The 26905-nt window shown below is 51.1% G+C and overlaps 1 protein-coding gene across 2 annotated transcripts in view; it reads right to left on the bottom strand.

The window, feature by feature from the left end:
- Window positions 1-26905, bottom strand: part of RPS6KA2 (ribosomal protein S6 kinase A2) — a 192314-nt gene that overhangs the window by 120230 nt on the left and 45179 nt on the right. The window contains exon 1 of one of the 2 annotated variants that reach the window (XM_079148245.1): window positions 20949-21264. The exons of the other annotated variant lie outside the window; for it this stretch is intronic. Within the exon in view, the coding sequence (XP_079004371.1) occupies window positions 20949-21047 (99 nt within the window). The 5' untranslated portion in view covers window positions 21048-21264. Of the gene's footprint in view, window positions 1-20948; window positions 21265-26905 lie in introns of those variants that run through there. 2 annotated transcript variants of the gene reach the window in all.

Here is a 26905-nt window from a genome sequence, read left to right as displayed (position 1 = left end):
ATGGTCTGCACAGAATGTGGTGGACACTCTGAGAGCCTCAGAGAAGCACAGGTCAAGGGCAGGGCCAAGGACTGAAACAGGCCATGGGGTTTGGACAGGCGGATTCTGCAGACTGCAGGCCAGGAATCCGAGATGAGCCTGAGGACACCTCACAGAGGCCCCCTTGGGACGGCCATTAGGAGAGTCCTGCAGAACGTAAGGAGGCCCTGTCTCCCCTGGAGGAGGTCAGCTGACCGCAGGAGTGGGAGACATGTTCGCTGCTTCTCTGCCTGCCAGGAGGACCTCCCCAGGGCCACCCGCCAGGAGGACCTCCCCAGGGCCACCCGCCAGGAGGACTTCCCCAGGGCTGCCCACCAGGTGTACAGACCAAGAAAGGATGCTTCATGTATTAACAGTTGCTTCAACCTGGGGGCCCCTCAGCCCATAGCCACCCAGAGGGGGCTCCTCCCTCCAGTTGCCATGCTCGCTGGGGATAAAGATGCCTTGGGAGCTGAGGGGCAGCTCTTCTACAGGATGACAGGATAAACATCTCTAAAATTACTAACAAGCCAGAGAGCTGAACTTAACCACAAAAATAACAGAGAATAACAAATAAACACCTTCCTGCTGTTCAACAGGAACCCCTGGCATTCCAGAGAGAAAAGGGCAAGAAGAGCCATGCATTGCCAACTGCCTTATCAAAGCCAGTAGGAGATTAATCTCAAACCCCACGCCGTTTTAGCACTGCCACTCCTGTCGAGATCTGCCTTGCTTTTGCCCACTAGACACAGGGAGCCAGTTATTAAAATATTCTGCATGTCCAGTATTTCTCAAAAGAAAAAAATCTCAAAAAGATGGTGATAAGTGAAGGAAGAGTTGAAATAAAGAAGTCAGAAGTATCTGAAAACACATACACAACCCAGCTGCCCACCTGCTTTACCCTGAGGCCCGGCCACTGACCCCATCAGGCCACATGATGCACAGCAGGCACTGCTAACGCAGCGAGTCGCACTCACAGATGCACAGGACGCATGGAACGCTCCTCATGCCACCAAACCACGCATCCTCTTGCTGCTTCGACCTGCGCGGCATTCACCTGACTGCAAAGCACTTGCACACAAATGCCCTAGTTAGGTGAGGGGAGTTGGCTCGTCAAGTGGGAAAACAGTGCGGACGAGGAGCCATCCCTGAGTGCTGCTGAGGGCAAGGACGGCGACGGTGGCATAACCTGAACAAAGCAGCACGAGCTACAAGAGCTTGGAGAGGCCTCCGCAGCTGGCACCACGAACGACTCCGAACTGACAGAACGTGGGAGGTCAGGGTGTGGCCCAGGTCAGACACAGGGAGGAGTAAGGGCCAGTCTGACCCCGTCCTCCCGGGAGTCGTGCAGTGTCAGAGTGGGCCTTGCAGGCAGGTGCAGAAAGGATGGACAGTTCATTTCAGTGGTGTTGAGAAAACAATCTTCCTTGTTTAAAGAACAGAACCCAAAGCAAAGTGGGTTCCACACCGCAGACCATACACACAATGCAAGCGGTTCAAGACCAAAGTGTTAAAAATAAGACTTCAAAACTTGAAGAGAATAACAATCCTGTGACTTCAGAGTAGGACAGATTTCCTAACTCAGACATGGAGCACACACCATAAAAACAAAATGAATTCAGCTACATAAAAAGTAAAACTTCTGTGTAAAATGTTAAAGCAAGGCTGAAACTAGATGTCACTTCAATGCACGTAACTAATGTCCAGAACACAAAAAGCATTCTTATAAATCAACTAAAAGAGACAGAGGAGCAGAGATGTGAAATTACCTAAGTGGGCACTGCAAAGAAGAGTGAGCGGCCACTGACATGGCAGATGCCACCCTCCCAGTCAGTGGGCAGAGCGAGCGAGGAGGCACAGAGGTGACTCTCCTGCTGTGCTCAGCAGGCACACGCGTGGCGCTGGCGTCCCGCTCACACAGGGCAGGGGCAGCCACTCACCCCACGGCTGGAGGGGTATCCTGGCCATACTTGTTGAAGTCAGAGATCGCGAGCTGCACAGCCCAGGACTCTCATTCCCAGGCACCTCGCCACAGAAACTCCCAGCCTCAGCCCACCGTCTGTGCAGGAGGGTGTTGGACAGCACCCTGAGCAGTGTGGAATGGGACAACAGGCGTCCACCCACGGGGGCTGACGGCGAATGATGGTGCAGCTGGGTAGCAGACACCCGGAGAGGCAAACAGAAGGCACGCGCCGTGTCCGTGGACAGGGTCGCTCTTAGATACAGCACGGAGCAGGCGCACCAAGCCTCGCACGGGGCGACTGCATTCACACACACTGAGAAGATTCAGTGTTACGTGCTCCTCAGGAAACACAGGCGAACCATGAAGAGGTAAGCAGGGACACAGACAGCCCATCCCAGCAAGGGCTAGGGCTGCACGCGGCGCGCAGCGGTACTGAAAACGTCCTCGTCTCCCAAGCTGGAGGAATTGGAGGACACAGGTCTTTGCTACACCATCTTTCATTTGTATAGACATTTAAATATTTCATAAGAAAAATCTGGGCAGGACTCAAGTCCATATTTCTGTTTACTGAACCAAGGAAATTCTCTGCAGAGCAACACCTTCCCAGAGGGTGAAATCCCGAGCGTGAGCTCAGGGGCCCTGGGAACTCTTTTGGGCTGAGACCCCAGTGGCTGGAAGTGGAACCCCACTTACATCTACACAGGCGGCTCGTGTTGAGCTGCTGTGAAATTATCGGTACGAAAGGGGCGTGGACGTCAGCACTGAACACTCTAGACCCACAGAGGCCGCCCTCCGCCGCCCCCGCAGCTCTGTGCCTGTGTGCGCACGTGTGCTCTGAGGACGGGGGAGCGTGGAGACCAGTGGGTGTGCTCCTGTCCACTGAAGACCTGCCTCCAGTGCGGCCAAACCAGGAACTTCCTGCAGGCTCAGAGATCTGAGGAGGGCGTGTGGCAACCCCTCCCAAGCCCTTGTCCACAGGTGACACCGGATGTGGGATCTAAAAGGCTGCCTCTGGCCTGAGTGGGACGAGCCCAGAATGGCTACTGACCAGGTGCCTTTTGGAGGCAAGGATGCTTGCAGCAATGAAGAGCTGGGTCATGGAAAGACTTCCCACCGTGCTACACCTGGAGTGGGCAGGGGACCGTGAGGATGAGGGCAGACGTGCCACCCGAGGCACATCCTCAACCACGCGTGCCTCTGGGGCCTCATCTGCAAGTCAGAGCTCACCAAGTACTGAAGTGCAGCTATGGGCTTGCAGTGGGGACCTCACAGAGCCTAGATCCTGGGTGTCTGAGTCCAGGAGGCAGCTGGAGTCTCACACTGACACTTCCATGGCAAAGCAATTCTCTCACTAACCTGGGCATAGAACAAGACGTACAGCCTCCCTGGGCTCTGCCTACACCCTGCCAGGGGCTCCACGTGACCCAGGCCTCGCTGTGGTGCCTTCCCCACCAGGCTTCACCAAACCAGCACCCCTCCCTTAGAATATCCTTCCATTCCTGCTTCTCCTGCAACCAGACCTAAAAGCTACCACTTGCCAGCAAGTCATCAGCAGGCAGTCCTGGCTCCTGGGGCCCCTGGGCACAGTCAGTGATGTTTGTTCATTTTATCAAAGCCATTCTCTCCTCTAAAGCCCTGCTGGGTTTAATCCTTGCCACACACGGGGCATTAAATCTTACAGCACTCACGAGTATTTCAAGACTGTTACTGTTTTCTCCTTAGATGGCAAGCTCCTTAAAAGACAGACCCTGGGACATCATCACTTGGCCCAAAGCATTAAATTGGACAATCTAAGAGTTCTGGCTTGGAACTTAAATTTGTCCATTATGATAGATTCAGGACTCACACCTGGACGTCTCGCACAGACCTTCCTCCTTAAGTTCTATATACCATGCTTCCTCTCCAGGCACCTCAAGCTTATGACATCAGAGCAAATGCTAACTTGCAGGCAAAGGTCCTGCCAGTGGAGGACCGCGTGTGGAGTGGCTTGGACAGAGTGTCCGCACACACTCCCGTGCTCCCCTCCAGGGACCCGAGGACACGTGTCAAGGTTGACACAACACAGAAAGAGCAGTCAGGTCCTAAGGAAAGAGGAAGCCAAAGACTATTACCCGTGCTATGAGACCAGAAATGACACCACGTGCTCGGCGGCTGAGAACGCGGGAGTCCTCCTCCGAAGACACGGCCACTGAGGTGGAGCTCTGCTGTGTGAGGAGAGCTGGCTGAGGGCATTCCCGCCTGTCACCAGAGCGCTGGCCTTGCTCCTCCGTTCCCACTGCCGGTCGGCACCCTGCACCCTGGGGAGCATCTTCAAGGGGGCAAGGCTGGCCAAGCCACCGTGGACAGGGGCAGGAGTTACATGCATGCTCAGCTTGTCACCCGGGCTGCCACCTGAGACTGCAGTGCCCACCGTTCCTGCCCTGGAGAAATTAAGATGATATACACACAGCACATGACTACTTGGATAGCCCAGCTTCATCCATCCACATCCTATTTCTTTTGAGACCCACAGAACTGAACTCTGAAAGTTCAGTAATAGGAAGATCAATCATCCAAACCTTAAAAGACAAAAAGGACCTGCATACAAATGGCGGACAAAACATGAAAAGGTGCTCAACACCGTCAGTCATCAGTGAAATGTCAATCAAAACCTCGAGGAGACACTTTTCCCAGGAGGAGACTTCCAAGTTATGTTGGATAACTTCATTTGTATGGCAGGAACAAGTATCTCTACAGCCACATTAATTTGGTGCATGAAAATGAGAAATGGTTGATAAAAATTCTCACGTCTCATTTAATGCAGCAATCTGCCAGCATAAAAGAAAAAATTTCCCTCTAAGAAGTGCTGGTGAACAAAGTTAGAGTTACTCCCCAGAGGGAGGCAAAATCAGAGCAACCCTGGGGTCCCAGGACACAGCATTCTGACCACTAAGTTTAACATCATTAAAACACATGTCCCTGGCACCACTCTGATATGGGTGACATTTCAGAGATGGATAAAGGTCCATGGGCTTCTGTGGCCTCGCAGATCTCCCAGCACCCCCCTGACTGCTCCTGGAGATTTTCTCTGGCCATGGCGGGTGTGTGACTCTTCTCCAGTGTTGATCCTGTCTCTTCCAAAGTTGATGTATCGTTAGGCACAAAGTCATGTTTATCCCAAATCCAAACATCCAGGAAGCTAAAGATACTTTTTAAAAATAGAACTTTTATGAAGGAAAAAAATGAATAACCAAACAATTTACATTTGGGGATTTACTCTGAAGGACAGCGGGCTGGCCCCAGGCAAGCCCCACCTCTGGGCTGCGGGCGCACAGGCAGGCAGGGGCGAGGGTGGGCTCCTTGTCTACCCCACTGCAGGACCCACGGGCAGAAACGACAAGGAGACTCCCGCTAGGAGACTCCTGGTTTTCAAACTAGGGTGCTCTGAGGCTGAGTTCAGGGTTGGCGAAATCAAGCAGGGCCACCACCCAACCAGAGAGACCACCCTCAAGTCTGCACCAGACGAGCTGCCTGGAATGGGGCTTCCCACACGAGCCAGTGGCATGGTTCTGACTTGGATCCCTACTCAGGGTGACCTGGGGAAGGGCCCCTGGGCTGCCAGCAGGCATGTCCCTGACGCTCATCACTGGCTCTGAAGACACGGTCACAGCGGAGGTGCACTGTGACATCCAACACTCATGCCAGTGACCCAGGAGCAGGGAACACCGTACAGCATACTGTGAACCATCAAAAGCCTGTTAGAAAGGTCACAGTGCCCAGTGTCTTTCATCAGTTTGTCATTATTTAGAAATGGGGAATTTGCAAACAGGAACATTTGGGTAATCAAAAACTATCTTTCTACACTTACTTCAAAATAGAGCATTTATCAGCTTTGAACCACTTATTCTTGTTCTCTTTGTGTATTTGCCTAATTGTTCCTTGGTTTTTGTTTTGGTTTTTTTCCTTGTTTGGATCTTTCCTCTCAGCCCAGCTCCTCACCACATCTCCTGCTGTTTACTTCAACAAGATATCCTTTATTACCAGAGAGCCTGTTGGTTAACGGCACGTGAAAGTCATGCTCTGAAATGGCTTCCCAAGCGTATGCGGCACAGACTACACATGGCGCATGCCATTTAATAAATGTGCAAACAGCAAGTCAAGAATTACTCTGTTCCCCTCCAGCAGCTTGGAGATGTCAGGGAGGTGACTGCAAATGGCTTCACTTCTTCCCATGAATCAGAAGACCATCCAACCAACACAGACAATGGCGGCATGGAGAGGGCAGGAAATGAATGTGAATTTTCTGAATTCCAACGGAGTCAGTTGCCCATGAACTACAAGCAAGGATGCCATCTGAAGGAGAGAACTCAAGATGGCAATACAGATAAAATCCTATGCAAATGGGTTGCACATTTCATGCTGCTGAACACTTAAATATGCATTTAGCAGAAAATGTGTTCTGCAGAGGGCTGAGGACACCTCTGAGTCAGAAAAGACTTCTTGCATCCATATTCATCCCAAATCTTTATCTTGAAAGCTGTGTTTCTGTTTTAAACAACAAATTCATCCTAGTTATTATTAAAATATGATCATTGCAGTTAAAAGGTAGTGCTGGCAAGCATCTAACCCCCAAAGCACATGGAAGTTACCAGAAAAGAAAGCAATATTACAATGCTTTCATAAGATTACTCCAGCAATGAATGTATGCATGCACACTTACTATATAGTGTTATTGAGAACTGGAAAGTTAAATGTAAAATACTGTTTCTAAAATCAATACTCATTTCTCTCTTCCTTTTATGGATCCTTATTTCTTTAAATTATCATCTGCATATTCTGGATTTTAAGCTGGGAGTTCATAATGAGTTAGAAAGTAGACAGGGAAAAAAAGTATCCTAAGACCCACTAAACTCACTGAAGGACTAAAAGAGCATTTGTCAACAAATCACACATTTGTTTTTTTTTTTTTTTTTTTTTCAATTAATGCAAGAAATTTAATCCTGATCTTCCCAGTTTACCATCTGAGTTAAACTGCTTAACTTGAGAACTGTTTCTACTGTGGTTTGAAACATGAATTTAAGAGTTACTGTGTTTTCCAAGTGTACATCCCGTGAAGACATGCCTATATTTTTCACATGTAGCTATGGAACAGAATTCCTTGGACAAGTCCAAACTTGTCTGCCCTTGTCACACAACCCACAGCAGAAAAGGGAAGGAAGGGGGTGGGCCGACGCTGTCCTCTGAAGCGTGAGGTCATCAGAAGCACTGAGGTCTAACACAATGGCCAGATTCTGGGGTCTGGAACTCAGGACTCAGGTTCCAGGGCCAGGCAGTGAGAGGGCCGGGCCCTCTGACTGTCTAAGGTCCCCTGGGTCACGCTGGAAGGGACACACACTCTTTCCTCGCACACGCATTCACCCAGGCATGGGCTGAAGTTTGACCAAAGTGTGCAGCCAGCAAGGCGCCGTCCAGCCCTCTTTCCCTGCTCAGAGAGCCTCCTTAGGGCTGGCGGCTCTTTCAGACCAGTGCACAAGACAGGCAACCTGGTATCGGTGTGTTGCCGTGCTGAACATGTGCTTGACCACAGTGAACATATGCTTCCTACTGGGCGAGGGTGGCAGACAGAGTGGCACTTGGTTCCCGCGTCCCCCGTTTACTAGCAGAGCGACACCCTCAGGCCATCAGACCTTCAGGGCTCCGCTTCCTCATCTGTGAAGTGGGCACACAGCACAGGCTTTCTTAGCATTCTTGTGCAGGGTTAATGAGATCATGCGTATGTCAGGACGACTTTGTCTGCATAAGAGAAAACCCAAATCAGACTGGCTTGAACAATAAAAGGAAGTGCTTGGCTCATGGAACTAAAACGTTCCAGAGAAACACTGACTTGCCGCTCGGGCCAACCAGGGCTCCAACCCCGCGTGCTGCAGAGTTCTTGGCTCTGCCTCCTTTGTGTGTTGGTTCTGCCCTGAGGCTGCACAGCATCATGGTCACAGATGGCTGCAGAACCATGTTTGTCCTCAGGCTTGCTTCTTCCATGGCCACTGACAAAGTTCCCAAAGTTCATTTGCCCACCTGGTGCCACATGGTCAACTCTGAACTATCAAGGCGGTGAGGAAAGACAGGAGAGCGCATGTGTGGTGCATGCACACACACATACACGCACACACATGAGCACATGTGTGCATGCACACATATGCATCTAAAGCATATATTCATATTAATACGGTTGCTATTTTAATCCCCAGACTGTCAAAGAGAAAGCCTCACACTCCTCTTGTTTCGACAGCAAGCCTACATTACTTAGTTTTTAAATGGTCAGTTCCTTCCCCTTAAGAATGAGTCAGTCTATCAAAGACCTGCTGGCTGGAGAAACGCTGCCCATTTCAGCTGTGGTCCTGTCTCTCCTATTTCCCCAGGGGCGGCATTCGGGGTGGTTCCTGTGTCATGCTTCAGTGGCAGCTATGTCTGGAAGCACAGAATACGCATGAGCCGCAATTACGGACAGCCACGTCCTTCCACGTGCTGAGGCGTGCTACCAAGAGTGACCTGGGACAGGGAGAGGGTGAAGTCCACAAAACACTTCTGTGATGAGGAATGTGGAAGAGTAAAGCAAAGCCTCATAAGCTGCGCTCCAGAACCCACCACTGGAAACGTGGTCGGATCTCCATAAAAGGCAGTTCTGTTCCCAGTAAAACTCCCCCCGTCTGTGGATGAAAGTCTCCTTACATTTCCAGAATACTTTACGCAGTCATCATCTGACCTCACCAGTGAGTGTGAAGGTCGGGGAATGCCCATGTGGCCTGAGGGGAAGGCCCTGGACAGCATCTCCCCAGGCCAGACACAAAACATCTAAACTAGGGGCCTCGGTCTTCACCTGCCGCACCCGACTCCACGGAAGAAACCCTGGAGTAACGGGGACCCTGCTTTCTCTAGCACCCCTTTCTGAGGCCAGGGTGCTCTTCCTCCTATATTCATTAGTCTTTCAACACCTGGAAGTAAGGGCTCTGCCTACTGGAGTCAGTGTGAGGACCACCAGCAGGAGGTATGCCGCTCAGTGCTCACCAGCTGTCCCTGGGAGGCCCGGGATTCCTGCAGACTCCCTGGGAAGCTGGGCCTCACCGCTTCCTCCTCCAGGTGCAGGTGGGTGTGGCGTGGGCCGTGTGGCAGCAGACAGACAGTTCTGGCATCTCAGCAGCCTGCAGACACTCTCAGGTGAAGTTCTGAACCTGCTGCTCTTGCTTAGGAGAAAGGCATAACATAGCCCATGGTGGGGTCAGCCAGGCAAGTCACCTCACCCTGGCTCCTGGGGCCCCAGGGATGGGAGGCACTCACAGCAGGCCTGCACCAAGGGCTCTTCCTTGCCTTGCCTAGCTCCAGGAAGGGGGCCAGCAATGACAGCTCCATCCCTCTGTCCCGGTTCCCTGGAGGGAAGCTACTTCACAGAGACCACAAGCCACACTCCACCTGTCACTCTGCCACCCAGGCTCAAGAAGCAAAGTGCACTGGTCAGTCTAAGGCCACTTGATGGACTGGATGCTCATCCACATTCAGGCACTCCCTCCCCAGGGACCTCCCCCACGCTTGCCCGTGGGCCCCCTTCCTTGCGCTTTGCCTCTTCCGTGACTCACCTCTGCCAATCCCCTTCCCCCTCCTCGTCCTCCCACCTCTTCTCCCTTCTCTACTCCTGCTCCTTACTATTGCCTGAGAAATGAGTGCTTGTGCAGAGCTGCCCAGACCTCAGAGAGCGCCAGGCCAGAGGAAAGGGAACTGTCCACTTGCATGCAATTTCCAGGCCTTTCCCTCTTCCAGCTCTTTGGTGGACAGCACTGCCTGAACTTCCCAGTCAGAGAGGAAGTGTGAACAGTGATGAGGAAGAACCCCAGCTCCAACTGCCTCCACCTGGCCTGCTTCACTCCGAGCAATGCCTGCGGTCTTCCAGCAAGGCTTCTGACACCATGTTTGATAAACTTGCTGATGTGAGACAAATCACGCGGCTGCCTGTGCCCTCCCGAAGTTGGTGCACAGGAGCTGGGCGGCACTGCTGAGTGGTAAGTGCACTGCAGATCGCACGCAAAGTGAGGCTGTTTAAAAACAGCTTGTGTCCTGCGTTAATCTGCACAGCAGGCCTCTGCCTGAAGGCAGACCTCAGGCAGACCTCACGTGCATGGAGGAGAAGACCCATGATTGCCCACCACGCCGCTCTCCCACTCAGCGGGGGGAGTCGTCCTGGGTCTTCTCTTTTGTCTGTGGGCACATTTAGTCCATCTGCAAGGCCCGTCCACCCTGGGGCTAACGGCATCCCCAGAAGCTCGCCAGCTCCTCTCCTGCTGCTTCTCCTGCCCTTCTATGTCTAATTTCCACACATCTTCCAGAATAATCTTTAAACTAAGAGATGACCCTCTCATTCCCATTCAGGGCTTTCCATGGCCCTAAGGATAAAGTTGAGCCCTTTGCCAAGGGCCCCTGGTCCTGTGTGCCTGCCACCTCCCTCCTGGGACACACTACCTTTCTGGTGGGTCCTGTTCAGCCAAGCCCACCGCTGGCTCAGGGCCTGGCACTGCTGCTTTGCCCCCAGCAGTGCTCCACTCCAGGTCTTCCTGGGCTGCCCTCCACCCCACTCAGTCCTGCTGAAATGACTCACAGAGGGTCTACCTGGACCACAACGTCCAAACTTGTTTTCAGTTCCACTGTGCCACCTTCCAGAGTGCGGGACTTTTCTCCCTACTGTTTTTTGCTATTTGAGATTGTGACATTTTTCTATATGAACTTGATTTTAGTTTCTCCTCCCCACTAGGATATAAAGGGCACTGGACAGAAGCTGTTTCTCTAGCCTGTTCTCAGCAGGTCTTCACCGGATGGATGACCACGAGCTCTCAGCACCTATGGGTGCTGAGCACGAGGCAGGCTCTGGGATGTCAGCAGATGTCCCACAACTAAGTCTGCGCGGTCTGATCACCTTGAGCCCCAAGCCCAGGAGGACCCAGGACTCGACTGTGCTGTCCAGCAGCTTTCTGGACACACTCTGAGTGCTGGGGCTCACCTTTGGTGTCTGGGCTCTGTCCTTCCCTGGGCCACATCCACCCACTCTGAGACCATTTCCAAGGCCCTGCCCCACCTCCATCTGAACCGCTGCCTCCTTCATGAATCAAGCTCAGCCTTAAAGCCAGATCAACAGCCTGCATATGTTCCTGTTGCTGCTGTGACAAATCACTCCAAGCTGCAGCACACATTCACCCTCTCACAGTGCTACAGGGCCAACGTCTGAGACACACTCCACGGGGGCCACAGGGCTGGCTTCTGCACGCTCTGAGGGAGTCCACGTCCTTGCTGTTTTCAGGTCTGGTAGCCACACATGTTCCTGGTGAGTGCCCCTCCTTCATCACTATGGTCTCTGCTCTGACAACCTCCCCACCCAGAGGTCCAATGTCCTCAGACTCCTCCTGCAAGGACACTAGTGATTACACCTCCCCATCTCACCTACCTTAACCTGACCACACCTGCAAAGCCCCTCATGCCACTCACAGTAACACCTACCCGTTCCAGGGATTAGGCTGTGGCTATCTTGGGGGGGGTCACTAGCCAGTCTTCCCACCTGCCAGGGATACCCTCCTCCCAAACCAGGACACCTGTGGGTCCATCCCAGGAACACTGGCTGGGAGTTCGGAAGCTCTAGGAGGGCAGGCATTGGATGTGGGGGCCAATGAGCAGCCCCACAATCAGAGGAAGCCCTGCAGCCCACCCCAGCCGTGCCTACCTCATTTCCTGACATTGAAATTCCAGCAGGAACACTGGCATTGTTCATTAGGGCCTTGTTTCGGAACTTCAGTTCTCACAAATTAACGTCCCATCTCAGCAGATTCACCCGACCAGGTGACAAGCAGATGTCTGCCCCGGGCTGAACCGTGTGACCCTTCCACAAATAAGATGAAGAACACAACAATCCCCTCACTGTGTGCCGTCCTCACCACTGATGAGTCAATGAGCACAATATGTGGCCAAGGGAAGAGAAGGATAGTACTGGAAGATTCTGAAGATGTTGGACACACCACCTCTTTTTAATTCAGAGAAGCACTAGATGAAAGTCAGGAGAAGCTTCTAGAGCATGTTGGGGTGAACAGCTGACCACCTGGCACTGTACCAAGCTGTGCCTTTCCTGCCTAAAACGTGAAGTCAGGGTACACCCAGGTGCTCCTCTGCTCGGCCAGGCAAGGGACAATAAAAAGCACTGGCTGTGAAGACAGGGTGGGTGGAGGCTCCAGAACTGGACAGCAAATGCCTCCATCTCCATTGCCTGCTGCCTGCTTTCCTGGACAGTCCCTGAGCTCCACCACGGTGCCCCCAAGGAAGCTGTGGGCTCCAGATGGGGACATGTAGCCACACATCGGTGCAACGCTGGTTGTGGAGACATGGTTGACTCTCAGCTGGCCTCTGGTCCTGAGCACCAGATTTTTGCCCACTCTTTGATGGACAGGCTCCACTGCCTCTGGGAGACGCCACTGTGCCCACAAATTCTTCAGGTGTCATTCTCTTCACCATAATGCAATTTCAAAGAATGTCCTTTTAAATGGCTGAGTCAAATAAGACTGGATGCCATGCCAGGTCCTTCTGTCCCTTCCATGAGGCCAAGAGAAAGTTTGATGGCAGCCACTTAGCCTGCCACACTGCCCCTTGCTGGGTGCCTGGACAGGTCATTTAATTCACTGCTGCCCCAACTCTGTAAGGCAGGCATTACACTAATCTGACAGAGGAGGGAATTGAGCAAGGACTCCAATTGTGGGGCACACACCCACCTGCACTGCGTGAATCAAGGGTCAGATAAGCTGACCAGCAGCCACAGGAGGATGAGACAGATGTGGGGGAGATGGCTAGATGTCACCGGCCAAGCCCACTGGCTGACGAGCCTTTGGCACACTACTGCCCGCCCGGCCAGGGCCCTCCTGGTTGGATCACTTCTTGCCAGTAACGTGTCTTCGGACACCTGACGGTGCAGCTCAGGACAGCTCCTGGCAGGTGCATGGAGCACCTGGACAGGCTGGGTGCTGCCAGGTGCCTGAGGTGCAAGGATGAATGCAGGTGCCTGACTCGAGGGCGCTTCACGATCGGCGTGTGACAGACGGTCCTGGAGGGACTTCTGCCGGGTATCGTGGTACGGAGGGAGGGCAGCAACTGGACGGGGGCTGAGAGGGCAGAGGTCGTACATCAGTCTCACAGGCGGTGAGAAGCCCTGTGTGCCTCACCCTGGCTGGGTGGGAGGCTATTAACATGACAGGTCTGCTCCATAATTCCCAATGTGATTCGGTAAGATGTCCATCACCTCTCATAAGCGTGAGCTCTATCAGATTAGGGAGAGTGTCTCAGATTACACCTCTCCTCCTCCTGCTCACACAGAATGGCCGTGCCATTCACTGTAACAAACCACCCTAACTTGCCTATTTCAATTCCTGGGGTTCTACCATCATGAACCTCAACACCCCAGAGTGTCAAAGGACATAGTAAAGTGTGCTGATGAACGCTTCAAGACAGGTCTGGACATGTACATCACTGGAGGGAGGCACCCTGGACACAGCCAGGCAGTCCTTGCATGTTAGCTCCAACACATTCAGTCAGTTAAAACCTGTTCACTTCTCTGTTGGGCTGGAGTTCACAGGACTTGATTGAGCCACATGTCAAAGTTCATGAGTTCTTTTTTATGCTAAGATCCCCAATCCTTTTGTGCTGTTTCTGGGGCTCTCTGGGAGGAAGGCAGTTGGCTCTAACTGCTACACTGACTCCAGCAGCCCATCTGTCCTGTCCTCTGACAAACTAAGAATTCAAGAAGGACAAGGTGGCCTAAAAATCAATGCTCTTCTCTGTTTTGTCCATTTCTTTCCTTTATGTTACCTTCAAAGTCAACCAGCCAACCAGAGTCCCTTCAGCAAGTCACAAGAGAGTCCCTTATGTGCCTTGGCAAGCAGGTCATGTGGGCTGTGGGGACATCATCACCCATGTGGCCCATTTTCCCCTTTCACAAGGAGCCCTGGTTGTAGGTGCCCTCACGAGCTGGCAGCCAGGTGACAGGAGTCTGACAGCCACAGAGGCCTGCAGAGCCCCACCGGCTTCTCTGTCCCCTCCCCTCATGGCACTGCCCATGCCATCTCACCGTCCCTCACACAGGCCTCCAAGTGGCTTCTCCGCCTTGTGCCTTATACACTGTCAGACAAGCAGCTTTCTTGCTTTTCATGCTTAGGAAGACACTGTGCAGGACACCTGGGATGTGAAAACACACGTGCAAGTTCGCAGTCACCTGGCCGTGGTTCTGAAAGAGTACACTTCCGCTGGGCTGTGAGCTGCTCTTCTCTGCCACAACCGTTACCAAGTAAGGAAAGGCCCTGCACCCCTTCTCTTATAAACTCCCCTGCCAGGTCTAACAAGGAAGAACTACAGGCTCAGGGCCACAGGCAGGATGTGCAACTGGGACATCTTTCAGCCAAGAACCTGAAGGTGGCTGGGACCACTCTCTGCAGCAGGTCCCGCACTTAAACACTTGGGTTAATGATGACATAAAATGCAGAGAAGGTGAAATGCAGCATGTGACCAGGGCATGGGTCTCAGCACACCTCTCCTGGCTTGTCAGCCCCTCTCAGGCCCCGCCTTGGCTACCGGAGGAAGCACACCCCCCACACTCACTCCTCGAATCCTACTAATTTTAAAGAGGAGATAAATGGCCACAAGGAAAGCAGATTTACTCTCCAGGCTAGGTCAGTCCTACCAGCGCCTTGGTCCTCCTTCACGTCCCCCAGCAGGTTGTCCATGCTAGCCCACATCACACAGGGCCGGCACCAGAAGCAGCGTGAACTCACTTCTGCTTTACAAGAGCTGCTGTTTCTGTGGATTATGTTTAAAATGACAGAAGAAAGATCAAACTTGACTTCATTCTAAGTAACCTTAGCAGAGCTGTAATCTAGGAAAGCTCACTCTATGGTGATAGTACTAATCTGAAAAAGATATGCACCCAAAATGGGTGAGGGAGAGGAGGCTAGCAAGAGAGGAGAAACTTTGGTGGTGCAGAATCTTCTACAGAGAGGGCCAGCCAGTCACATTGGCATGGCCCAGATGCCTGGCGCAGCTCCCCCTGGACAGACACACTTTGCTTTCCAAATGTCTGGCAGCTCAAGGACAACCATTGTCATAGGGGAGCAGGGGTGGCAGGTGCTCAGAAGGATGCCGTGACCTGCAAATGGCAAGGAGCTGAAGGAAGCAGCCAGGGGTTCAGGCAGACCGTGGCAGGAGTTCAGTACAGGCAGGAGTGGCAGGGCCCGGACCGATGGGCGCAGCACCCTCCCTCCCGTGCTGAAGGAGCAGCCCACTGAGTCGCTGCAGACCAGAGTTCAAGGACAGAGACTGGCCGTGCTCTCAGATCAGCGAGGTCCCTGGGACTCCTTCAGTGGCCCTTGAGAAATCACACGGACCTCACGAGCATGGGCACACATCCTGGCTGGCCTGCAACCATGGTTCTTGCCTGCTTAGTAACGAATCCTAGGTGTGAGGTGACCACACACTCATCCTCTGTGCCCTGGTGTGTGGGCTCCCGTGTTTAATTATAGCTGCAACGCCATCCCATCTATCGCGTAGTGAAGTGTCGCAGGAACGGCTTCTTACACAGCTGTGAATCGGACACCATTAACGGTATTTCATACAGGATGCACGTGTGTTGGGCCCATGTGCCTGACTAAATCTCACTGGAGCTTCCAGGCTGTTGATCATATCTATTTCTTTGAATTCAACTCAACAGCTTTTAAAGTGAAAACAGATCAGCAAGAACAGAATGCTAGGAAAAAACGTAAGGAAACATGACCCCATGCAACCAGCAACGGAGCAGACCATCCTGGAGAACCAGTCTTGGACTAGCTCTGCTTTCTTAACAAGAATCTTGGAACAGAGACTGCAGAGCATCTCTGCCTCAATTCCTGGCTGCCAACTTCTCATCACACCAAAATACCCTCATCCTGGTACCTCACAGCAAAGGAGCACCCACCACAGCAGTGTCAGAACACGCAGAATGGTGCACACGATCAACACCTGCTCCTGCCTTTGGCCTCTGGGCCCACCTTCCTCCCTGCAGCCAGAGGCCCCAGAAGCGGCTCAGAGCTCGCTCCTCTCCTACCTATGTACCCGTCTCCATCTGAGAAAGGATGCACCCGCATTCAAGAAACAGTGACGCCCTGGGTCAACTGTGAGGTCCAACAGGTGGACAGAGATTCCGTTTTTATTAGTTCTTGCATTTCACTCTTCCTCTTCTGCGCACAGGAAAAGCAGACCGGGTCCTCCTTCCCAAGGGCTGCCAACCAGCCTGCACAGGGCTCTACGGAAAAGATGGGCAAAGGAAGCCAAGAAAGGAAAAGGGCAGACTCTCAATCGTTTTGGATATGCTTTCACGTATTTCTGAATAAGCAATACTACTTTGAGAAGTTTCTTAAATATAAAGTATACAATGAAATTGCAAAGATAAGGTATATCACAGATAAAGTGACCACAAATGAGAAATTAACTTCAGGGTCTTTAAAATAGAATAAAATGAGAAAAAAGAAAAAGCAAATTTCCACTAATAAGGACTATTGTGTGTAGTATTCCCTGATTTTTTTCTGTTTCTTTTTCTCCCTTTGGTTGTCAGAAAACCCAGTGTAACCAGAGTTCACAGAATTTCTTTGGGTGCATTTTTTGAGAGTACCTGAAAATGACTTTAATTAGAAATGGTCTTCCTGGAAACCACCCAAGGACTGGGAGGAGAGTCCACCTACCACACTGTGCTGGTGACCCTAGGGAGTCGCCTTCTGCCCATCGCTGGAGCCAGCCCTGCTCCATCGTGTGCCACGAGTCCCTTGTCATTTACGTCATGGGAACACCTTGACCTCTGGAAGCAGAAGTAAACTGACGACTGACCCCTGAGCCCACTTCCACCCAGTGGGCTGCCAGGCTCACGGCACTTTCCACAGCAAGCTTTCTACCGAGTCACAGGCCTCTGTTGCTGAATGCTAAGTTCCCTGAAAGTAGGGATCGAAATTTTTCCCAATTGCTGAGTACAGTGCACGTGGGATATACTACAAACATTTTTGAGTGTATGAATAATTGAGCAAACAAGTAAATGAAGAGGAAGTTGTCTTCAACCCAACAGCCAGCCACTACGACATCCCCGGCAGGGGCCTGCCTTCTGTTCCTCCTGTACCACCAACTGTCCTCGGGTAGCAATGGCAGTAACCAGTGAAAGAGTCCAGGTAACAGGTCATCAGGGAGAGCCCTCTGGTGTTGGCAACCCCAAACTGAATAACTCTTCCCTAAGTAAACTGACCTTGTATTTGATACCCTTAGCAATTTAGTTGGTATCTTACTGTTAGTAAATAGTACCATTTTAATTGTGTCTGAAGGGAATATAAACCTGGCTTTGGCATCTACACACCCCACCTTCTGAGGCTTTCCTGGTGTTTGAGGCAGTTGAGGTTAGGGGATTCCCTTGCACCCAGTGGTCCCACTCTCTGAGCTGGGTCATGGGTATTGTAGCATTTTCTTCCCCTATAAGCCACCCGAGCTCAGGGTGAGGTGACCGACATCAATTATGCACCCCTGGAAAACTGCAGCTGACTCATGCGACAGACATGCATGATAAGAAAGAGAAGTACTGCTACCCCAGCAGATGATGGAACATAACTCCATCTGAGCAAACCAGGCCGATCCTGTTCAATGAACAGCTTGCCAAGAGCATCCTGAGAGAACTGACCTTCCCCTGGGCCTGAAGGAAGGTTACAGAACCATTACTCACCCAGCAGGGTGGTCACCAATGAGATGACACCATGGGTTCACATGGAATCAGCAGATGTTAAACAACATGGAAAACATCAATAAGCTCAGTAAAGATTTTTTCCATATCAGTAGCTAGCAATTGTTGACTGAGCGATTTTATCATCCAGACTCCAAGTTAAGCCTTTACATATGGTCTCTCAATAATCCCCCATGAGGCAGGCACTATTACCATTTCTACTTCACAGTGGATGAAGAGGAGATTTATGGAGGTGAACTGCCCAGATAGCAAAAGGGAGAGTGAGGATTTAAATAAGTACATCTGATCAAATTCACCTATAACTTTCTAACTTGCAGAAAAGGTTTTCTAGAAAAACTTTAGGTTATGGACATATTTCAAAATAGTCCATGGAGTGACTTCACTTTAAAGATGACAAGGATAGCCCCCTCCACAACTCATTAACACACAGCAAACTCCAATAACCACACAACCCTAAATGGCTAACATCAATTAACAGCACCAGCTCCTGCATGAAGAACATCCTTTATAACATGCTAGGAGCAGAGGCAATTCAGTTTGCCTCCCTGGGCTCCAGCTCCTCCTCTATACAAAGGACTCTGAGTTAGGCCATGATTACAGCTAAGTGCTGTTATTCTCAGGCAATGCCACCAATGCCCTGGAATCAGAGCTTTCGGGGGTCTCACCAGCACTGAGAACTGATCCTTGCAAGGTATCCAACTTCCCTTTAGAAGCCTCTAGAACTATGAACTGACAGAGTGAATTATCTGGCTGTCTCACTGGGTTCAATGCTGATGCATGACAAAAATGTTTAAGTGAATTTCATTTTAAGCTATAATCCATAAGCTGTTTCCAAATATGACTCAGTAACCTGGCTTACATGTCATGGGGCTGGTTTAACAAATATCGTTTTCTAGAAGTAAAATTAATTTCAAGATAGTATGACATCATCAGCACTGGGCCCCTCCTGAAAGTCTTTTTAACAAAGATGATATGGCTCTCAACCTAAAGTAACTACTGTTAATTTTTCAATAAGTGCTTCTTGGTCATAACCAGATGCCAATACACAAATGCATAGGCAGTTTCTCTGGAGAAGTATGGAAAGGTTGGGGGTAGGGGTGGATATGGAACCTACTGGTCAGACATGCAGACACTTAGTAGATTCCACACTAGGAAAAATGCCCTGAGGCCAGGACTTCTATGTCTGGTATTGTTGGATCTGCAGTCCCCAGAAACAGCCCTGACCCATAGCAAGTTCCCAAAAGACATTAGCAGAATGAATGTTTTGGTAAGCTTCTCACACAACTCTCAATTTTTCAGGATTTTCTCCATTTAGCCATAGAAGAAGGGCAGCAGAAAATGCTATTTGGATTTTCACAAGGGTCCAGTGATCAAAAACTGGTGAATGCCTTTATGAAAAACAGCACTGGATCAGTATCAACCATCTTAATTTGTCCTTCTCCTCAGAATCCAGCACAGGACCTGGTCTGGAGAACGTGATCTGGGGAATGTGCTGACGGATACATTCCTTGGTAGCACCTGTGTTCTTCTGCATATCTGATGATTTATGTATGTTTTCCAGAAATTGTGTTTTCACATTAAAGAAACCTCTTTCTACTCCCAACCTTGCCTCCCATTGTACCTTTGGAGGCCCTTCCCCAAACCAGCTCTCCTTGTGAGCCCTAACACCCAGGAACACCACACAGGCTCCCTCGACCTCCAAGGGTTGTGGGTGTCTTCTGCATGACACCTGGAGTTTGCTCCCATGCGTGCCCCCCACTGCAGGGACAGTAAGCGTTAGGAGAGAAGGAGCAGTATGATAAGTTTGGAATTGGAATGAAACAGGAAATAATAACATATTTGGTATATAAAGGTGAATACAGCTCTGAGTCTGTCTTCTTGTCAACTAGATTTGTACAGTGCCCAAGTCCCAGAAAAATGGATTTTTGCCTGATTTATTTCAAGGTTAGGTTTAAAGTAAGTCCTCCTCCATTACTAGATTAACAGTTTTATTTGTCCAAACTCGACATTTTAGCCTAAGAGATCCCATCCAGCGCTTCCAATTCCGATCTAGAGATACTACAATGGAAACTTTTCAACAATTCCCTGCAGTTTTCATGTCAATTCCTGAGGTTTGCTTAAAGACCTCTTAATTGTTGTAGGATCCTTGCCTGTGTCTCATGCCATGGCAGCCAGGACAAAGAAACCAAGATGAAACGTGTGATATTATTCCACATGAAACTAAAATGCCCCCCAAACTCCACTGGGCCAGCCCTGCCGCAGGGGGAGGGTAGCCCTGAGTGAAGTCTCCAGCTGGCACTTCTGTCTCACCATCACAAGGCCTCTTTTTACTTCAACATGCTTCACCTTCTATCACCTATGGATTCCACAACATGATGTGGACCCTGAGATGAAGAGAACACAGTGTGTATAAAAACCACCATTAAAGAACCACGGACGATATCATCAATAGATGATTTTGGAACCCAAAGATGCCAAGATGGGACAGGCAAAAGGACGTGATGTTTCAGTCCTCTGGGTTCTCGGGACAAATCTGTAGGAAACCGAGGCTGCAGGGATATTGCATCAGGCACTTCACAACTGAGCACCACCTTGTGCTGGTCAGAGTGGATGGTGCCGCTGCCTTTCCCGCTTCTTGTCAATTCCACACTGATTTGGAATACTCCAAGCATGTACGTTACGATGGTGTGCTTGCCTGCCTCTGGGCAGGGCTAACAAACCAGACCAACAGTGCAGCCAGCCCAAGGCAGGAGGGAGGAGGCTGTCCTCCCCGGACTTTCCAGGTGTCCCCTCTGGGCGCCCCCACACCTAGCGGCACCCAGCTGCGCAGACCCTCCGCTGTTCCCCAGAGCAGCCCTGTGGAAGTGACCCCCCAAACCTGTGCAGAGGCACTGGGCAGAAATCCACTAAGGTAGAGCTTGTCCACGCAAGAGGGCTCATAGTGGCTCCAATTGTTATGAAGTCCCAACAATAACGCTCGGAGTCCTTGTTATTCGGTTTTAGGAAAACTGGACGAGCGTTCAAAGAACTTAAACTCCCGAGCACGGTCTGGGTGACATCCACCCGACAATGCGAAGGGCTTCCGGGTGGCGCAAGCCGGGCAGCATCCTCCACACGCCCACTCCAGGGCGCGGCGGGGACCCGGCGACCTGCGTGCACCCGGGCGACGGCATTTACCTCGAGCCGACTCAGGCTGGAGCTCTTGGAGCGCGACTTCTTGCGCAGGTACACCGAGAAGAACCTGCGCACCGTGAACTTCTTCATGCTCAGGTCCATCGCCCGGCGCCCAGCCGCGAGGAGCCGCAGGGCCGGCGGGCGCGCATCCCCGGAGCATCCCAGGCGCGGGCTGGGTGCGCGGGCGGGCGCGCGCAGCCGGGCAGCCCGGCGCGGCGGCCCTGGGCGCGGGCGCGGGCTGCGGGCACAAAGGGCAGGCCGCGCGGGCCACCGCGGCCGGGCCCCAGGCGCTGACTCCGGCCGCGCCTCCGCCTCCTGCCCGCGAGTACCCGCTGCGGCCGCCGCCCCGCCCACGGCCCCGCCCGCCAACCGGCGCCGCTCGCCACGCCCACCGCCCCGCCCGCCGCCCCGCGCTCTCTCCGCCTCCTCCTTTCCGGCTAGTACCAGCTATCGGCAACCCCGCCCCGCCCCGCCCACCGCCGCCACCGCCAATCCGCGCCCGCCGCCGCCGCCGGCGCGCCCCACTCCGCCCCCTGCTGCTCCTTCCCCCGAGAGCCCTCTCCGTGCAGCCCCGCCCCTCGACGCCCCGCCCCCGGCCAATCAGCGCGCGCGACCGCCGCATGCCTAATGACCCGACCCCGCCCGCTCTCCGCTCGCGGGGCTGCTGCTGCCGCTCAGAAGCTGCTCTAGTCGCCTGTCCCGCTCCTGGCCTTGCTGGGCCTTTTCAGTCTTAGGGTGTCATTATTATTACTTTTTTCCCTGAAACATCCATATGCACATTTTGGCATCATGCCTTTCTCAGCACAGCAAAACTTTAATGGTCAATGAACAGCCCTCTAGAAAACCACACCCCTAGTGCTGAGCGCTCCATCTCTCCTCCCTGCCCACCGGTCCTCCACAGCCAGGTGGCCCCTGTCTGGGAACCGCGCTCAGGGCAGAGGGGTCCTGCCTGCCCCTGGAATCAACTTCTTTTTCTCCTGCTGGTGATGAAAACGGGTTCTTTACGTGATGCGGGGACAGAGCAGCCGGCAGGAGAAGCCTCCCTTTGCCAGCGCTGGAGAACAAAGACTCTGTATCCGCTCTCTGTGACCTCTGGCTCCATATATAGAAAATTATCCAAACGGATGACTTATCAGAGCCTGCACAGGGAATATCCCGAGACGGGTGACCAGGGTTTCAGGGCAAGGCTCTCAGAGGCCCGCTACTGGCTGCAGGACTGCATGAGATTTGCTTTAAAGGGAAACAAGCTCCCCCCACCCCAACATATTCAAAAGGGCTGCGGGCAATTTCATATAGATCTGTGAGCTCATAACTCTGGGCAGCCTGCTGTTTTTCTCTTGTGCAGTACCCAAGCATTGAGTTTATGTTTTAAAATAGGCAGAAACAAAATGCATTGACATACTACCATCACCTAAAAAAAAAAAAAAAAATTCTGTGGTGTTGACAAGTATTCCCCTTTTCCAGAGCAAATTGGAGGAAAAAAAAAAAAAAATCCACGTGGCCTTTTATTCCCTCAGCTGAATCAGATGTTGCATTAATACTTGCAATAGGCTACATTTTGCTAAAGTGGATAAAGAGATTGGAATATCTCCAAGTAAGAACTTGTAAGCTCATGCTGCATCCAGATGGAGGAGCGATCAGGTACTCTCTCTAGGTTCACTGGAATCAACATTTTAATGATGTTGCTCCATAGTGAAGAGCAGAAGAGTCACGTCAGGACTGATTCCCTTGCCCCATGAACTTGGGCAGTTTTGTGCTATGTTCCCACCGCTGATCCCTAAGATGAAAAGATAAATAAAACCCATTATACCTTCCTTCCTGGTTTACTGTGGAGCTTATGCAAGATAATGGATAAAGAAGTGCTTTGCAGATTAAAAAGTGCAGTTGAGTTTTTCTTATCAAAGTGTCTATAATGCATATTCTTCTCTAAAAACAATAGGACTTTTAAACCCCACAGAGAAATGCTTAAAGGCCTCTTTTGCTGCTTCTGAAGTCAGTGTGCCAGAGAGATGCCCAAGGAAGTCGATTTCTGGCTTCTTCCCTAAGGTTCCTGTGGAAGGGCAATTATCTGCACTCTCAGAACCAGCTTCTTACCCACTGCACCCTGCTGGATCCTGGCTATAAAGAAGCACGTAGACAGTCTAGACCATACCACATTGCTGCCCTGGCACAGGAAGCAGCAGATGGACCTTAGGCTGGCGACAGTCTCCAGGAATGAAAAGAGGCCAGTTCTTCATAGTGTCCCCCTACGGGGAAGCTGGCAAAACTGCTCAGACAGGAGAATAGTATGCTGCCCGATTCATAGGCATCCTGCTTAGTACGGCAACCTCAGGGCAGGCCTAGGTCATGGCTTGTGTCTTACCAGCGTAAGTATTTGATCTGATCTAATAGAATGGAAAGGAAATATTTATGGGACATTCATGATTCCCCCAAATTTAAGTACAACAAAACTATCCCATCAAATTTGGAAATACCAGAGGAAAACAAAAGGTTCAGATTCCAGTTGTGGAATCATTGCTAAAACAAGTCTGCTTGCTTTTGTCAGTTCCCTGGTAAAACACAGGCATACCAAAATCTCTAGCGATCATTTAACACTACTTCACATGCTGATATAACGAAATCCTCCAGACCACCGAGTCTGGGTGGGTGTCAGAGCCCACTCCAAGCTGGATACAAATGATCCTTTCAAATACCAGAACAGAAAAGGCAAAGTTGACAAAGGATCCAACCCAGAAGATGAGTGGGAGAGGACTGGAGAGGAGACAAAGGACTGGGGAGGTCTCTGAGTATCCCTAGTTTTTCCCTGACTTAAGCACAGTAAGTCAGGGACCGAGTTCCAGGCACTGCTACTTTTAGATCAGCTAGCATGGATCCAATGCAACTCAACAGGTGGTTACTGAACACCTACCAGCACCTGGCACGAAGCTCGGCATTAGGGATATAGGATGTTGCAACATTCCAAGAAATTCACAAGGTCATGGAAGAGAAGGTAAGCACAAGACACATTTTATGCAGTTTTTATGTAACATGAAAGAAACATGTAAGAGAAAGCTGCTTGAACAGAGATGAAGAACTGTCAGTTCTCATGGGGAAAGTCATGAGGGAGGGGACCCCTGGGAGATAAGGAAGCATTTTCATGGGCAGATAAGAAGAGACCCATCTCTCCACTCCAGACAGCTATAGTCTGTGGGTAAGATCAGTACGCACTCTGCATTTTGCTGTTCTCAGGGAACCTGACGAGAGTGTGGTATTACTTTCTGATGGCCCAAGAACTTCTAATCAGTCTGGTTCCACCAAAGATCCAAACAGTCCTGTGTGCTTTTGAGATGTCCAAACTTCTAAAACTCATTTTTTTTCATAATAGATTTCTAATAAGACACTAAATTACACTTCAGGTCACCCTTGACATGTCTTAAAAGTAAAGGAAAAAGTCTGTGTTCATTAGGACCACGTTTGGCATGTTGGTGGGCCCACAGCAGCTAAATTCACCAGGGTCATGGGGTAGGAATCATTTTTGTACAGAGAACTCTGTGATAACAAAGACTTTCTACTGGATGCTCCAGAGACTGTAGAGAGTCAAACAAGGGAGGCAGCCTCACTAGGGTGCACGCCAAGGACTGCTTGTGGCTGTTACAGGTTAAGCCAAAGGTCCCCTTGGTGCATCCCTAAGCATATGGGGCACAGGTCCTTGTCCTGGGCAGTGGGACTACAGAGGAGTGGCCCACGATTAGGCCCCTCTAACCAAGGCCCTCTTCTCAGCTGGGTCCCTGTGCACATGAAATGTCATGGCTTCAGAACTTGCTAAAGGCAGGCTCTTGTCCTTACTCAGGACACACAGGGATGCTAATTCTGGTGACTTTCTCAAAGCATCTGTGACTCTCTAGGTGGAAGGTCATGATGCAATATCAGCTTGGGGCACATTCAGAGCAGTAATGTCTCAGCAAGGAACTTGGAGCTCTCAGGGAAGGGCCTTCTGTTAGGTGTCCACCTCAGTTTCCAAGCTAACTTCTGACCCCTCACCCACAGGATGCTGATCACTGGTCTTGTTTCCACACCCAGGCCCCAACAAAGCACTGTCAAAACAACTGCTGGCCACTGAGTTCAACAGGTGAACATCGCTGAGCATATTTACAGTGGAATAAGAAAGTTTTGATGACCAGAAAGCCTTCCAAATATTGTCTATGAGGGTACAATGGTGCCTTGCCAGGCAATGCAATTTACATTTCCAACCAGAGGGCCTCAGCTTCCAGGTGCAGGGTGGAGGGTGGAGGGAGACGGAAATCTGTAGGGCCAGGTGTTCTTGACTGTAGTTACTTGACTTACACCAGACTTAGGAGGGAGATCTGTTCTGGGTTTCAAGCTGTGGAAACCCTCAGTGCTTGGCCCCATCCACAGGTCTGGTCCCCCAGAACCACTCTGATTTCTGTGGCTTTTTAATCTCATGTGCCCACATACCAGTTCACTTAAACACAGAATGTGGTGGCTCAAATCCATTTGAAAAACAAGAGTCAGGAAATATACGGATGCCCATTCTGGTGTCTGTTTGAAAAGACACTTTCAGTGCCTCTGTCAGTGGGGCATACCCAGGCTCCAGAACCTTCCCTGGTGTCTCACAGACACAGCTGGAGCCATACCTCCTAAAAGGCAAAAAAGGAGGGAATTGTCCTCCAGTGAAACCCTTTTGCTTTTGAGACAGGAAATGATGGGAATAGGCAGTGGAATAAAAGGTAGAGGCAGTAGAAAGAGATACAGAGAAAGGTAGAGGGGTAAACCCTCAATGCACCTCCAGGTGACCTATGTCCAAGCAGGTGTGACCCAATGCACCTCCAGGTGACCCATGTCCACAGCAGGTGTGACCCAATGCACCTCCAGGTGACCCATGTCCACATCAGGTGTGACTCAATGCACCTCCAGGTGACCTATGTCCACAGCAGGTGTGACTCAATGCACCTCCAGGTGACCTATGTCCACAGCAGGTGTGACTCAATGCACCTCCAGGTGACCTATGTCCATAGCAGGTGTGACTCAATGCACCTCCAGGTGACCTATGTCCACAGCAGGTGTCAAGGGCTGGAGGCACTTAGCCAACACTGAACTCAGAAAGCTGCACACACTGGAATCCAGACAGAGAGCTGAGCAGGGCCAGAGTGAGAGCAGAGGAGAATACAGGTCCACCTCCAGGAGACCGTGTGGTACTGCTGACTCCAGGCAGAGTGCTGTCTTAGGACGCCAGGACTTGCTCATTCTGTAACTGAGAGTTTGTACCCTGGGATCAGCCTCTGCCCACTTTACCCACCCCCAGCCCCTGGAAGCCACCATCCTACTTCTCAAGTTCAGCTTTTAGATTCTGCATGCACTGAGGTGCTGCGGTCTCTGGCTCACTCACTTCATGCAGCATCTTGCCCTCTAGGCTCATCTGTGTCGTCAAGGTGACAGATGTGTTAGCTAGCTTGATTGTTGGGAACTGTTGCATAAGGTGTACTTCCATCAAAACACCTCCTTGCATGCATTAAATAAATACAATTGTGATCTGACTAGTGCATCTCAATAAAGGTGAAAAATACCAAGACTGAATGAGGAAGGACAGGTGGAATTGACAGGGACAGTGCAGAGAAAGAATAAGAGACACCAAGAGAACAAGGAGATCCAGAGGAAGACAAAAAAGCGACTAGAGTTTAATGCCTGCCGAGAAGGCAGAAATGAATGGGAGAGAGTTGGATAGAATCAGGCACATTCTGAAATGCTGCAGGAAAGCCACAAACAAACAATGATGAAGACAACATGAATATGAAATATGTCTGAGAAAAAATTGTCACATTTGCAGAGTGAGGGAATGAATGTGAGGCAGAGTAGGGGAGTAGGTCACTTCCATCTCTGAGTGCTAGGATGTCATGTCTGGAGCTGGTGCAGCTATGTTGGCACCATGAGGGATCCAGCTGTCATACAAAGCATGCCATAGC

Source organism: Sciurus vulgaris (genome assembly GCF_902686455.1).
Source record: "Sciurus vulgaris genome assembly, chromosome: 7".
NCBI lineage: Eukaryota > Metazoa > Chordata > Mammalia > Rodentia > Sciuridae > Sciurus > Sciurus vulgaris.
The sequence above is the reverse complement of the archived record's forward strand: the minus strand, read 5'-3'. Positions and strand labels throughout refer to the sequence as shown.